The sequence below is a fragment of the Rhagoletis zephyria genome, unplaced genomic scaffold (genome assembly GCF_001687245.7).
Source record: "Rhagoletis zephyria isolate East Lansing unplaced genomic scaffold, Rhagoletis_zephyria_1.1 Rzeph_scaffold_01005, whole genome shotgun sequence".
Classification (NCBI taxonomy): Eukaryota; Metazoa; Arthropoda; class Insecta; order Diptera; family Tephritidae; genus Rhagoletis; species Rhagoletis zephyria.
In genome coordinates this window covers 102,699-117,170 of record NW_016158089.1, presented here as the reverse complement: position 1 = coordinate 117,170, position 14,472 = coordinate 102,699, and the positions used below count along the sequence as shown (strand labels likewise).

Below are 14,472 nucleotides of genomic sequence, written 5' to 3'. Positions count from 1 at the left end.
TGTGAGAGTCGCCAAACTCGCTCTCTCCGAGTTTGCTACAACAACAATTGCACGCAGTTTGCCAAACAAAGTTTCTGCATAACACCAACCTAACATGTTGTCTCTTCTTATACATTTACGTTCTTTGGTTTCACCATGTGAAGTAATGGGATATTTCGTCGCTTGTGTGGTGTATTTCGCTCTTAAACTCGATAATTCAAATTGTTTTGGTTTTTTCATTATTACATCTCTAACATGTTACAGCTGTCAACTTGGCAACGCTTGAAAATTTTTGTTTGCGCCAAAGGGGGTAGCATTTTACGGAATTCCATTGCTAAGCAATTTTCTGCACATTTAGTAAATAAATAAATAATTTAAACCGGTGGATATAGTGAAAAAGTGCTTAAAACAACACGGAAGATGAGTTTGAGCCTCTGCCGCAAGCGGCGTTCCAAAGAGAACAGCGATGCTTCGACTGTTTGTACCAACATTAGCACAGCAGCTACGCAGGGAAATCACACAAGTGCGAAACAACGCAAAATAAATGAGCTTGCTGCTGATCCCCTAGCAAATAACGCAGTGGCACAGGATAACATACCAACATGTAGCCAAGCAAAGAGGCAGAAGCGGATTGAAGTACGACAAGTGAGTTGAAAACGCTTTACCTTTTCCTCGCTGTGGAATTCAAATTCTTACGTATCTCTATCAAATTTATAGTCAAACGCTTCAAGTTCGCAAATAGCGCTAGATACGTTTCGTTGTGGCAAGATCAATAAGGTAGTTTTGGTAAATTTTATGTGTCATGCCCATTATCGCATCGAAATGCATCCGCGCGTCAATTTTATGGTTGGACGCAATGGTTGCGGCAAAAGCGCTATACTCGCTGCACTTGTTGTCGGAATGGGTGGACGTGCACGAGCCACTAATCGCTCGACGGCATTACACAGTGAGTGACTACATAAATATATTTGTATTTTAAAAGTGCTAAAAGATACATAACCTCCATTTAAACATGAAAGGACATGTTCCTCGCAGAAACTGCACAGCTTCTGGCAACTATTTGCAACTGTGCAGTAATTTTGAAGTGCCAATTCTCCTTTTAATATTTTTAAAATGTTTTCTCAGGTTTAATAAGAAACGGTCAAAGTACAGCGCGCGTCGAAATCACCATCTCCAATGAGGGTCCTGAGGCTTTTAGACCTGAAGAGTATGGCGATGAAATAACAATTGTGCGTAACATCACACAAACAGCTAGTAATTACAAAATTAAGAATGCACATGGACGCGTTGTATCAGATAAATTTGACGAATTGAAGCGGATCATAGAAATACACAATATACAAGTTGATAACCCGGCATTTGTAATGAATCAAGATAGTGCGCGTGAATTTTTGAAGGAGTAAGTAAGATGGGTGGAACTAAAATTAATTAATGGGCTCTGTAGTACATATTTATGTACGTATGTATATGGAAAACTAATTTTCTACATATTTACAGCATGGAACCAAAGAAAAATTATCAACTATTTTTAAAAGCCACACAGCTCGATTCAATACAGGATCAGCTGTACAAGTGCTATTATGAATATCAGGATCACAAACAACGTTTGAAACATATAGAAAAGGTTTGCGTGTACATATATTTTTATTTTTAACCGACTTCAATAAAAAAGGAACGTTATCAATTCATCGGAATATTTTGTTAATGTATGTCACCGGATAACTTGGACCACGTAAATAGTTTTCGATTATTCGTGGTCCGATATTAATTTGGTTTAGTTCCGATCATTATGCCATGAAGAAATTTACGGTACTCCCAAATTTTTATATGAGCATTGAAGTCGGTTGTATTTGTTGCATAAAAATTACTTGTTAAGCTAAAAACTTAGTGTTTTATTTAATTTTTTTTTTACAGAAATTAGAGCAGGATCAACAAAGGATCGCAGAACTAGAGTCGGAACATCGTAAATTGTTATCATTTGCACAACTTAAAGTATGTTAAACACTAATTAATATTTGAGAACAGCAAAAACAAATGTTTCCAATAATTACAGCATGAAATAAATCAGAAACGTTCTGAATACGAGTGGTCATTGGTAAGTCGCTTGGAGCAGGAAATTAACAAAGTGGAAGAAGCGCTTGCAGAGGCTCTAAGCGAACGTGAGAAATTGGAAGAGCAATCTCTGCGCAAAAATGAAATTGAAAATGAACGCAAAACTGAGATAGAGTGAGATTGCATATTTTCCTACCCTTTTATGCAGTAACTGCAACATTCTTTTATTATCTTTTTTATGTTGCCATTTTAGCCGCTGTATGGAAATAATCCATCTTAACCGGGCAGAATACAGTGAAAAAAATGAAAAATGCCAAAGCATCAATGCGAGATTGAAAGAAAAGGCAAACAATTGTCATAGCTTGAAATATGACGTCGAGAATTATAAAAAGCGTGTTTCGCATTTGGAATCGATAATAGTTGATTTGCAGCAAAATATCGCACAGCGTTCAAAGTTAGTACGCGTATTTTTATTTACAATCCGGTTCGAAAAAGTTGTTCACTCTCATTAAACAAAAATGATTTCTGCTTTTTTAAAATTATTACAATAGATCAATGGGTGTTGAAGAACTGCGGCGTCGCAATGAAGCTGAACTGGAGACTTTACGCAAAACACATCGCGAAAATAAGGCAATGAGTATATCAGCTAAGCGGGAGCATGAAATTTTTGTAGAGAACAAATCGCAAAAGGAGGAAGAATGTAGAAATTTTAAACTCCAAATGGACAATTGCGGTCGCAGAATTGGTGAGTGGTGGCGCACATATTTCTAACAAAACTTATTTTTAACTTTTATTGCCATTTTATTTCTCGCTTTCGACAGATAAGCTTAAGCGCGATATTGCAAATTTACAAGCGAACAAAAAGAATCGCTATTCGATTTATGGACAAGAGATGCAAGCACTTTTGGATGAAATAGAGCGCCATTGCCGCGCACGTAAGTTCAGCGATCGCCCGCGTGGTCCCATCGGCAGTTATCTGGATGTGCCGGAACAGAAATATCGTGATGTGGTTGAGAATCAAATTGGCGGTTTGCTGCGTGCATTCATAGTGAACAATACAGCCGATCGTGTGTTATTAAATTCGATTATAAGACAACGTTTACCGAATATGCAAGTGACAATTGTAACGGCTAAATTTTCAAATAAGGTATGGTAGCAGATATTTAGAAACGTATCTATATTGCTACTTATTTGTCTTATTTATTCCTTCAATCGCCAGGTGCACGATGTGCGTTCCGGTCGTGTACGTCCACCGCCAGGCACCTATTTACTTTACGATGTCATCAAGTGTCGGGACCCAGTGGTTATGAATTGTTTAATCGATCAGCTGAGTATTGAGACAATTCTGTTGACGGACACCAAACATGTTGCAGAGAATTTTACCATGCAACAGGAGCAGGTGCCGCATAATTTGCGTAAAATTATTGTAGCAACAGAGCCGGCTTTAGAGTATTATCCCGATCCAAGGTTTCGTATGTACTCGTTTAAGATCCGACCTGCACGTTTCATACAAGTAAATGTGGACGAATGTATCAGGTGTGTAAAAATCTTCATAGTTTTTTTTGTAACAAGTTCTTTAATATCAATATTTTTTAAGGCAACTTGAACAAGAGTATCGTAGAATCGAAAATGAGCGGCTGGGATTCCAAGATTCATTTGCAGAATCAGAACGCGATTTGCGTAACTCTATACAACAGCTCAAAGAGAAACTGGCACTAATGCAGAAGCATACAGTGGAGGTCACACAGTTGGAGCAACGCATTGCCGATTTGGAAAATTATGAATATCCCGACACAAATGAATCCTGTGTTTTGGTAAGCAGGCAGTTTTGTGGTGCATATGCGAATGTTTCAAAAACATAGTTTTATAATTTTTTTGCATTTTTTTTTTATCAAAGCAAAAAGAGCTTGCTGAAAATGAAGAGAAACTGCAGAAATATTTGCAAACATTGGAACAGAAAAAAAGGGAGTGCACTCTAGCTGAGAATGAGAAACAAAACGTTGAAATTGAGCTGCGGAAGCATATGGACAAACTGAATGAAATACAGGCGAAAATACGCGAAAAAGAGGTAGGCAAATTAAAGTAATGTTTGTTGGGGAAAAATGGAGAATCTTCTTTGCTTGTGTCTTGTTAATGTGAGACATTCTTAGCACAGACGTGAAACGGATGAAAAATTTGGTCGGTTTAGTTCTAGGGTTCGAACCATTTTTGTGCTTTGGATTTGGTCATCGAACCTTATTTTTTTTCTGTTGCTTTCAACCGGGGTTTCGGTTCGGTTCAGTGGCAAGAAGAACGGCTTCACAAATTTTAGAAGACTTACTGTTGATTGGGAAGGGAAAGTTCCAACAGAAAAAGACTTCAACACGCCGTACACGGGCATTATGCGTTTTGGTCAAAAACCGTGAACAGTTTTTCAAAATCGTAAACTTCACTGGGGTTTCAGCAACATTTACTGCATTAAATACTGCACTTCTATCGCACGGAATTTGACACATTAAAGTTTTACTCATTGTACCGCCCATTTCCTCTAATACTGCTGGAATGTCTATCGTTAAATCATTACCTAAAATAGATAAGTTAATGGCCCTTAGGTTTGGAATCACATGCTTCACCCTTCTATTTCTCGTCTAACTTAATTTCCTCACTTTAAAATTACAGAACGAATCTAATGAATTACAAATGCGCTTGCGCAACTTATCGACCAATTACCAAAAGTTTGAAGATAAAAAGCGGCGCATCGATGAATGCGTACAAACCGAAGAGGTGAGTTCGAAACAAATGCCTTAGAAAGTTACTGAATTTCTATCGAAAACCTTTCTTTGAAAACACAAAAAAAAATATTTTTTGCAGACAAATAAAAAACGCAAACAAAAGGAATTAGACAATCAATTGAAAGTCGCGAACAAGCGTGGTGAACGTATAGATACTGAACGTGCACCCGATGATATACTCGATGATATTAAAATAAGTGAAGTTAAATTAAGGCAAGGTGCACCGATCAAAGAGGATCCCAAGAAGCTCGAGGAGGAAATTAAGCGTTCGAAGCGTACATTAACCGTTGATCGGAGCACGTTGAAGACATTTAAGTTGGTTGCTGAGCAACTGCGCCAATCACAATCGAAGCGTATGTACTTTGTTAAAAGTTTCAAGGGTCATATGGTGACAATGTTGCAGTATACATTCAATGTGAGTAGTTGCTTCTTGTCGCGGCAGTTTATTTTTNACAGCGTTCAAAGTTAGTACGCGTATTTTTATTTACAATCCGGTTCGAAAAAGTTGTTCACTCTCATTAAACAAAAATGATTTCTGCTTTTTTAAAATTATTACAATAGATCAATGGGTGTTGAAGAACTGCGGCGTCGCAATGAAGCTGAACTGGAGACTTTACGCAAAACACATCGCGAAAATAAGGCAATGAGTATATCAGCTAAGCGGGAGCATGAAATTTTTGTAGAGAACAAATCGCAAAAGGAGGAAGAATGTAGAAATTTTAAACTCCAAATGGACAATTGCGGTCGCAGAATTGGTGAGTGGTGGCGCACATATTTCTAACAAAACTTATTTTTAACTTTTATTGCCATTTTATTTCTCGCTTTCGACAGATAAGCTTAAGCGCGATATTGCAAATTTACAAGCGAACAAAAAGAATCGCTATTCGATTTATGGACAAGAGATGCAAGCACTTTTGGATGAAATAGAGCGCCATTGCCGCGCACGTAAGTTCAGCGATCGCCCGCGTGGTCCCATCGGCAGTTATCTGGATGTGCCGGAACAGAAATATCGTGATGTGGTTGAGAATCAAATTGGCGGTTTGCTGCGTGCATTCATAGTGAACAATACAGCCGATCGTGTGTTATTAAATTCGATTATAAGACAACGTTTACCGAATATGCAAGTGACAATTGTAACGGCTAAATTTTCAAATAAGGTATGGTAGCAGATATTTAGAAACGTATCTATATTGCTACTTATTTGTCTTATTTATTCCTTCAATCGCCAGGTGCACGATGTGCGTTCCGGTCGTGTACGTCCACCGCCAGGCACCTATTTACTTTACGATGTCATCAAGTGTCGGGACCCAGTGGTTATGAATTGTTTAATCGATCAGCTGAGTATTGAGACAATTCTGTTGACGGACACCAAACATGTTGCAGAGAATTTTACCATGCAACAGGAGCAGGTGCCGCATAATTTGCGTAAAATTATTGTAGCAACAGAGCCGGCTTTAGAGTATTATCCCGATCCAAGGTTTCGTATGTACTCGTTTAAGATCCGACCTGCACGTTTCATACAAGTAAATGTGGACGAATGTATCAGGTGTGTAAAAATCTTCATAGTTTTTTTTGTAACAAGTTCTTTAATATCAATATTTTTTAAGGCAACTTGAACAAGAGTATCGTAGAATCGAAAATGAGCGGCTGGGATTCCAAGATTCATTTGCAGAATCAGAACGCGATTTGCGTAACTCTATACAACAGCTCAAAGAGAAACTGGCACTAATGCAGAAGCATACAGTGGAGGTCACACAGTTGGAGCAACGCATTGCCGATTTGGAAAATTATGAATATCCCGACACAAATGAATCCTGTGTTTTGGTAAGCAGGCAGTTTTGTGGTGCATATGCGAATGTTTCAAAAACATAGTTTTATAATTTTTTTGCATTTTTTTTTTATCAAAGCAAAAAGAGCTTGCTGAAAATGAAGAGAAACTGCAGAAATATTTGCAAACATTGGAACAGAAAAAAAGGGAGTGCACTCTAGCTGAGAATGAGAAACAAAACGTTGAAATTGAGCTGCGGAAGCATATGGACAAACTGAATGAAATACAGGCGAAAATACGCGAAAAAGAGGTAGGCAAATTAAAGTAATGTTTGTTGGGGAAAAATGGAGAATCTTCTTTGCTTGTGTCTTGTTAATGTGAGACATTCTTAGCACAGACGTGAAACGGATGAAAAATTTGGTCGGTTTAGTTCTAGGGTTCGAACCATTTTTGTGCTTTGGATTTGGTCATCGAACCTTATTTTTTTTCTGTTGCTTTCAACCGGGGTTTCGGTTCGGTTCAGTGGCAAGAAGAACGGCTTCACAAATTTTAGAAGACTTACTGTTGATTGGGAAGGGAAAGTTCCAACAGAAAAAGACTTCAACACGCCGTACACGGGCATTATGCGTTTTGGTCAAAAACCGTGAACAGTTTTTCAAAATCGTAAACTTCACTGGGGTTTCAGCAACATTTACTGCATTAAATACTGCACTTCTATCGCACGGAATTTGACACATTAAAGTTTTACTCATTGTACCGCCCATTTCCTCTAATACTGCTGGAATGTCTATCGTTAAATCATTACCTAAAATAGATAAGTTAATGGCCCTTAGGTTTGGAATCACATGCTTCACCCTTCTATTTCTCGTCTAACTTAATTTCCTCACTTTAAAATTACAGAACGAATCTAATGAATTACAAATGCGCTTGCGCAACTTATCGACCAATTACCAAAAGTTTGAAGATAAAAAGCGGCGCATCGATGAATGCGTACAAACCGAAGAGGTGAGTTCGAAACAAATGCCTTAGAAAGTTACTGAATTTCTATCGAAAACCTTTCTTTGAAAACACAAAAAAAAATATTTTTTGCAGACAAATAAAAAACGCAAACAAAAGGAATTAGACAATCAATTGAAAGTCGCGAACAAGCGTGGTGAACGTATAGATACTGAACGTGCACCCGATGATATACTCGATGATATTAAAATAAGTGAAGTTAAATTAAGGCAAGGTGCACCGATCAAAGAGGATCCCAAGAAGCTCGAGGAGGAAATTAAGCGTTCGAAGCGTACATTAACCGTTGATCGGAGCACGTTGAAGACATTTAAGTTGGTTGCTGAGCAACTGCGCCAATCACAATCGAAGCGTATGTACTTTGTTAAAAGTTTCAAGGGTCATATGGTGACAATGTTGCAGTATACATTCAATGTGAGTAGTTGCTTCTTGTCGCGGCAGTTTATTTTTAATACCTTCACAATTTTTTTCTGTTATTCTCACCTCCTACAGAACGTGCTGAGTAAGCGTCGCTTTACCGGCTCCATTGAGGTCAATCACAAGGAGCAAACAATGGAAATTTCTGTGGTGCCGCGTGATAATCACATCGAAGATGCTGTAACCAACACGCGTGCACTTTCCGGTGGCGAGCGTTCATACACAACAGTGGCTTTCCTTATCTCGCTGTGGGCTTGCGTTGATCATCCGTTCTTCTTTCTGGACGAATATGATGTTTTTGCGGTATGTTTCACTAAACCTTAATTTTTTTTGAGTTTTTTAATTTTATTTTTTCCTTTCAAAGGATGAGGTCAACCGCGAATATATGACCCTTTTGCTGAAAAATGAAGGACAAAAGCGCGCAAATCGGCAATTTGTATTTCTAACACCGCAAGACATGTCGATTGAAGCCACTGATTTCATAAGAATACATCGGTAAGTGTTTGGTTAATTAAAAAATAATATATTTTTAGTTATAAAAGCTTATAGTTGTTGCAACAAAGTCCTTTATGCTATACTAAATTTGAGTATATTTTTATCCACAGTTTGGCAGAGCCGATTCGTAACTAACAGCAATTAAACTGAACTCATTCCATCCTTCGAACAAGTATACGTTTGCGCTCAGGCAGCGCCCCGTTTTTTCAATAATTTCCTTTCTATCTATTCGTTTGTGCTAGCAGTACCCAGTATCATTTAATTTAGTATCGAAAACTAATGATCGATTAACTACACGTGAATTTTTTTTCGTTTTATTTATATATAAGTTTTATATGAAGATATACGTGTCATTATGCACATTACTCTAAACATTTATGTATGGCATATATGCATTACGGTGGTCCTTAAAATATATACGCACAAAGCCATCGTCGAAATTTTCAAAATTAAGAAAAAAAAATATAAAAATTTTGACTTTGACCTGCTATAACTCAGCGAATTTATGAATTTATATGAGCAAGTTTCAGTATCCTGAGTTACAGCTGGTCAGAGTCAAAATTTTTACAATTTAATAAAAATTTAAATTTTTCAATTTTAAAAGATTGGTAGATGGCTTTATTTTGTACGTAGAACAAAATAATGCTGTGCTCTATACAAAATTTAAATGTTGGTATTTCAAGGACCACCCTAATATACATTAATGGGTATAGTTTTCTAAAGAAAAACATGTATTAACATTGAAGTGTGTTTATAAATTTTCATATGTTTTGTTAAATCGTTTAATGTTAACGTTTATATGATTTAGCCATAATAAAAGATATTACTTTCAATAAGTGACATGCGACTGGAAAATAAATTTTCTGCGTATTATAGTTGAAGTCGATGTCGTACCTAATAAAATTTTAAATATTTTTTCGCCCATTGCGGGTATAGTTTTTTATGAATTTTTTTTTATTTTTTTCCATAGGATATGTTTTTAGTTTATGGCCTTATTCATAGAATAAAGTAGATTTAAAGAGCCTTATATAAAGTATTTATTTTTTATGAATTTAGGTGTTAGTATTTTTGGAATCTCTAATTTTTATGTTTTCATATAAAATTTAAACTATTAGCATTTTCCTTCGACCTTCTCGACAAATCCTGGTTTAGCGCTGGCAGCAACTGTCTTATTGCATTCTTTTACCACTTCCTTCAGCAGCTCGATCTCGTCTTTGATGAAATCCAACTCTTTTTCAACTTCGTGGCGTTGGTAAACCGGATCACGACCTAAAAATGGAAATACAAATTTAAATAAAATAATCTTAACTAATTCGAATCTTACCATCATTTCAGCACTCACCTTGTCGGCGTCGTAACATCCGATAAATATCGCGTATGCCATCCAATGCCCGATCCTTATTCAGCTCATTCGCTGCCACACAATCTTTGGCGTTCGCCAAAATACGCTCCCAGTGCAGACATTCGCTACGCGCTGTATTATATGAACGCTCCAGCTCAGCCAAATCGTTCTTCAAACCCAGTACGGTAAGCGCTGCCTCATTGGTCACATTTACCATTCGTTTGCGCATCTCTTCGATTTCAAGAAATTTCTCCTGCTCCAAGCGCGATATCTCTACTTGTGCCAACACTGCAGTTAAAGCAAAAAATTTAAGTAATAAAAAGAAAAATACCTATTATCCACATAGAGAAACAGGTAAGCAGTACGCACTCAATGCATCACAACGATCCATGCAATCTTTCACCGAATCAAATATCTCTGACTTCTCCACTACTTCCTGTATAACAGTCTCATACGGCTCCAACTCGTCTACAGTGGCCTTGAGCACTTCACGAAACTCATTTAGCTCCGCTATAGCGCGCTTAAACTTTTGTATATTTTCTGCCAGCTCCGCATGCAATGCTGTCTCCTCGGCCACTTTCTTCTCCGCAACGCGTTTCTTATCATCGCAATCTTTGATAAAACTATTCACTTCTATAAAGCGTTTACGCAAATTTGCTTGTATCTTGTAGAGTTTGCGTATGCGACTGGCATTGTTGGCTGCTTGGCGTTTAGAATTCTCCAGCATTTCATCCTGCAGACGCAACATGACCGAATGTTCGCGCTCATTGCGTATGTAGAGCAGCTCAATGGAATCGCCTGCTGAATCCCAATTTGGCGGTTTGCTTTTAGTTGGTTAATATGTTAGAATATTAAACGCATTGGGCAAACAATTAGAGGAGATAGTACTCACACAAAATATGCATTCTGTTGCTTTGATTCGATATAGTCGCCAACAGCCTTCTCTGGACTCAAATCCAAATTACCAATGACATCGATTTTTGTCGTTGGCTTGAGACGTGGCATTTTCCAACCACTGAATTGATAGTAATAGATAAATTTTTAAATTGTAGCAATAAAATATATGGCGTGTTGAAATAGTTTATTTCTGATTGCTGCTTGTTAATTCAATTTTCTTGCTGTTGCTTTGGCAACAAGCAGTCAGTTGCCTGGCCTTTCCATGATTGCGATGACGGTTATTTATAAGCTTTGTTTATTTAGCTGAACAAAAAAGGCCTTTCCTTTCGACATCAAATGCCATTTCAAAAACTGGACTCATGTTTCGGAATGTGAAACATGGTGAATTTAGGGGACCTGTAGGCAGTTTCAGCTCAAATTATGATCAAAGTAAGCGACAACATTAAAGAAACCTCTTTGCAGGTCTACCAAAACGGGTACATGCCACCTGAGGTTCAGAATTTTTACCTCTTATATGTATGTACGTAAAGTAGTACTGAAAACCTCGATTAGAAGGTCGCGGCTATACACAGTCGTTGGTCTGGAATAACCGTTACAAGGTATAGCGGAATTCTAAAGGAAAAATGTTTAATAATGATACTCTGAAAATAAAACTAATAAATTTTTTAATTAATTCTTCGTGGTATTAAAAACAGGATTTTTTCGCACTTACTGTTATTTTTTAAGCATTAAAGCCAAACACAAAAAAAAGCATATGTTATTTTTTCATGTTTTTTATATTATATTTTAATTACTGTATATAGTACATATTTATGTGAATGTATGTGTGCAGTTATGTATAATAATTAAAGCCCTTCACATAATTGGCGCACTTACTGAAAGCAAAAATAATAAAAAACATAATTTCAGAAAAGTTGTTTGTTTTAAATATGTACTCAATTTTTTACATCTCACTTAAATTTTAATTGTGTGTTTTTATTAAATTTATTTGTTCAATAATAATGTGAACGTTTTTTTGTTTAGGACAAATTGTAGCATTTTTTTGTTAATTTAATAACAACAAAAAATAATACGTAAGAGAACCAGTGAATATTACAACTATTAACCTTTACGCTATTTCATTTAATTTGTTGTGGGAGTAAAATTACTGCAAGTCGCTTTAAATGCACTTATCCATGCAACAAAATTTTATGAACGATATTTTATAGAATGTCATTCTAAAAATTCCGACGTAGTATGTATATACTCGTAATTGTCTGCATTTTCAAATACTAGGATTTAGTTGTATAGTTTTTTATTTTATTAAATTATTTTAGTTTTAGGTTTTACTTGTAATAAACTTTACGTTTCTTAATATTCATAATTTTTGCTTATTTTGTAACTAATACTTCCTCTTTTACGTTGTATTTAAATTTTTTGTTTTTTCTTTATTTTATTTTGTTGTCGAGCCAGTTTCACGCACTTGTCTATTGATTTCCTCATTGTAACTGCATATTTTTATTACATGCTGTTTTTTTNCCAAATTACCAATGACATCGATTTTTGTCGTTGGCTTGAGACGTGGCATTTTCCAACCACTGAATTGATAGTAATAGATAAATTTTTAAATTTAATTTTTTAAATTGCAGCAATAAAATATATGGCGTGTTGAAATAGTTTATTTCTGATTGCTTGTTAATTCAATTTTCTTGCTGTTGCTTTGGCAACAAGCAGTCAGTTGCCTGGCCTTTCCATGAGTGCGATGACGGTTATTTATAAGCTTTGTTTATTTAGCTGAACAAAAAAGTCCTTTCCTTTCGACATCAAATGCCATTTCAAAAAGTGGACTCATGTTTCGGTATGTGAAACATGTTGAATTTAGGGGACCTGTAGGCAATTTCAGCTCAAATTAAGATCAAAGTACTCTTTTGCAGGTCTACCAAAACGGCATAGCGGAATTCTAAAGGAAAAATGTTAAATGATACTCTGAAATTAAAACTAATAAATTTTTAAATTAATTCTTCGTGGTATTAAAAACAGGATTTTTTCGCACTTACTGTTATTTTTTAAGCATTAAAGCCAAACACAAAAAAAAGCAAATGTTATTTTTCATGTTTTTTTTTTATTATATTTTAATTACTGCATTTAGTATATATTTATGTGAATGTATGTGTGCAGTTATGTATAATAATTAAAGCCCTTCACATAATTGGCCCACTTACTGAAAGCAAAAATAATAAAAAACATAATTTCAGAAAATATTAAAAATTAAATATGCACTAAATTTTTTACATATTACTTAAATTTTAATTGTGTGTTTTTATTAAATTTATTTGTTTAATAATAATGTGAACGTTTTTTTGTTACATTTTGCATTTTTAATTTAATAACAACAAAAAATAATACGTAAGAGAACCAGTGAATATTAGAACTGTTAACCTTTACGCTATTTCATTTAATTTGTTGTGGGAGTAAAATTACTGAAAGTCGCTTTAAATGCACTTATCCATGCAACAAAATTATATGAATGATATTTTATAGAATGTCATTCTAAAAATTCCGACGTAGTATGTATATACTCGTAATTGTCTGCATTTTCAAATACTAGGATTTAGTTGTATAGTTTTTATTTTATTAAATTATTTTAGTTTTAGGTTTTACTTGTAATAAACTTTACGTTTCTTAATATTCATAATTTTTGCTTATGTTGTAACTAATACTTTACTCTTTTACGTTGTATTTAAATTTTTTGTTTTTCTTTATTTTATTTTGTTGTCGAGCCAGTTTCACGCACTTGTCTATTGATTTCCTCATTGTAACTGCATATTTTTATTACATGCTGTTTTTTTTAAATTTGTTTACAAATGGCAGGGAACTATAATATGTTTAGATATTGAATATAGACAGTAAATAACAATATTTTAAAATGTATATATTCGTATGCATGTACATATGTATATTACAGGAAAAAGAAAACGTTAAAATTTACTTTTCTTAAATTTAACTTTATTTTTTNTTTGCTTTCGGCCACCAAAAATTAGTACAAAATATTTCATAAAATCTCAGTTTTTTTATTAAATCCTTGTTCTTAAATAACTCTCGATTAACGTACCTTATGTGCACTTTGATCTAAATTTTTAAGAACTTCAATTTAAGCACATATGGCAACCCTATTCTCAAAAGACTTGAATTAAAAAATTTTCGAACGCCTTTCGTTGGCTAACTGTAGTATATAACCTCAAATACGTTGTTTTTACTTAATCGCATATTTTTATTGAATATTTATTTTAAATTCAAAAGCTTTCTTTCAGATAAAAATGCCAGTCAAAAGTTTTAAAAAGGTAGGGCAGGCTCTTTCATACAGTGTATTGTATCGAAGCGCTAAGCTCAAATTATTAACTATAATTTTAATTTGAAATAAAATTTTTAACTTTTCTTTTAAATAAAATAAAAATAAAAAAGTGTTCAAAAACTAAATTCTTTACGTACTTTGCAAATTCGTAGTACATATTTAGCTGCTGCATTTTCGTATGAGTTTAAAATTAAGAACTAAAATTCCTAACAGAAGTATACCTAATATATTTTTTTATAAATAATTTGAAATACCCTAAAAATTAAAAAAAATATATATACACATGTGCATATGTATCCTCTGATTCTCATAATTATACGACCCCCACATATTGACTAGTTTTGACTATTTATTTTTTTTTTTTTATTATGTAATTTCAATTAGTTTCTTAAAATTTTTTTACATA

The 14,472-nt window shown here is 34.8% G+C and overlaps 2 protein-coding genes across 2 annotated transcripts; one reads left to right on the top strand and one right to left on the bottom strand.

Annotated features, from left to right (window-relative positions):
* Positions 1-207: 207 nt before the first annotated feature.
* On the top strand, positions 208-8,717 carry LOC108362413 (Structural maintenance of chromosomes 6). The gene is made up of 25 exons (XM_017615372.1): positions 208-624; positions 697-925; positions 1,105-1,378; positions 1,477-1,603; positions 1,894-1,971; positions 2,033-2,205; positions 2,285-2,485; positions 2,583-2,776; positions 2,853-3,178; positions 3,251-3,567; positions 3,629-3,845; positions 3,929-4,099; positions 4,690-4,794; positions 4,882-5,217; positions 5,259-5,266; positions 5,364-5,557; positions 5,634-5,959; positions 6,032-6,348; positions 6,410-6,626; positions 6,710-6,880; positions 7,471-7,575; positions 7,663-7,998; positions 8,077-8,304; positions 8,366-8,496; positions 8,607-8,717. The coding sequence occupies exons 1-25, from the start codon at positions 400-402 to the stop codon at positions 8,629-8,631; spliced, it is 5,031 nt and encodes a 1,676-aa protein (XP_017470861.1). The 5' UTR covers positions 208-399; the 3' UTR covers positions 8,632-8,717.
* An 871-nt stretch (positions 8,718-9,588) lies between these two features.
* LOC108362415 (kinetochore protein Nuf2-like) lies at positions 9,589-10,880 on the bottom strand. The gene is made up of 4 exons (XM_017615375.1): positions 10,731-10,880; positions 10,208-10,662; positions 9,839-10,126; positions 9,589-9,765 (listed from the first exon to the last, which is right to left on the bottom strand). Exons 1-4 carry the CDS (start codon positions 10,841-10,843, stop codon positions 9,608-9,610), a joined length of 1,014 nt encoding a protein of 337 aa, XP_017470864.1. The 5' UTR covers positions 10,844-10,880; the 3' UTR covers positions 9,589-9,607.
* Positions 10,881-14,472: the final 3,592 nt, after the last annotated feature.

What these genes read in the sequence shown, in the direction of transcription:
- LOC108362413 (XM_017615372.1), top strand. Translation starts at nt 400, where the DNA reads ATGAGTTTGAGCCTCTGCCGCAAGCGGCGTTCCAAAGAGAACAGCGAT. An exon ending in AATATCGCACAGCGTTCAAA is followed by an intron (nt 2,486 to 2,582) that starts GTTAGTACGCGT and finishes TTATTACAATAG; the next exon opens with ATCAATGGGTGTTGAAGAAC. An exon ending in CAATTGCGGTCGCAGAATTG is followed by an intron (nt 5,558 to 5,633) that starts GTGAGTGGTGGC and finishes CGCTTTCGACAG; the next exon opens with ATAAGCTTAAGCGCGATATT.
- LOC108362415 (XM_017615375.1), bottom strand. Translation starts at nt 10,843, where the DNA reads ATGCCACGTCTCAAGCCAACGACAAAAATCGATGTCATTGGTAATTTG. An exon ending in CAACAGAATGCATATTTTGT is followed by an intron (nt 10,663 to 10,730) that starts GTGAGTACTATC and finishes ACCAACTAAAAG; the next exon opens with CAAACCGCCAAATTGGGATT. An exon ending in GATGTTACGACGCCGACAAG is followed by an intron (nt 9,766 to 9,838) that starts GTGAGTGCTGAA and finishes TTCCATTTTTAG; the next exon opens with GTCGTGATCCGGTTTACCAA.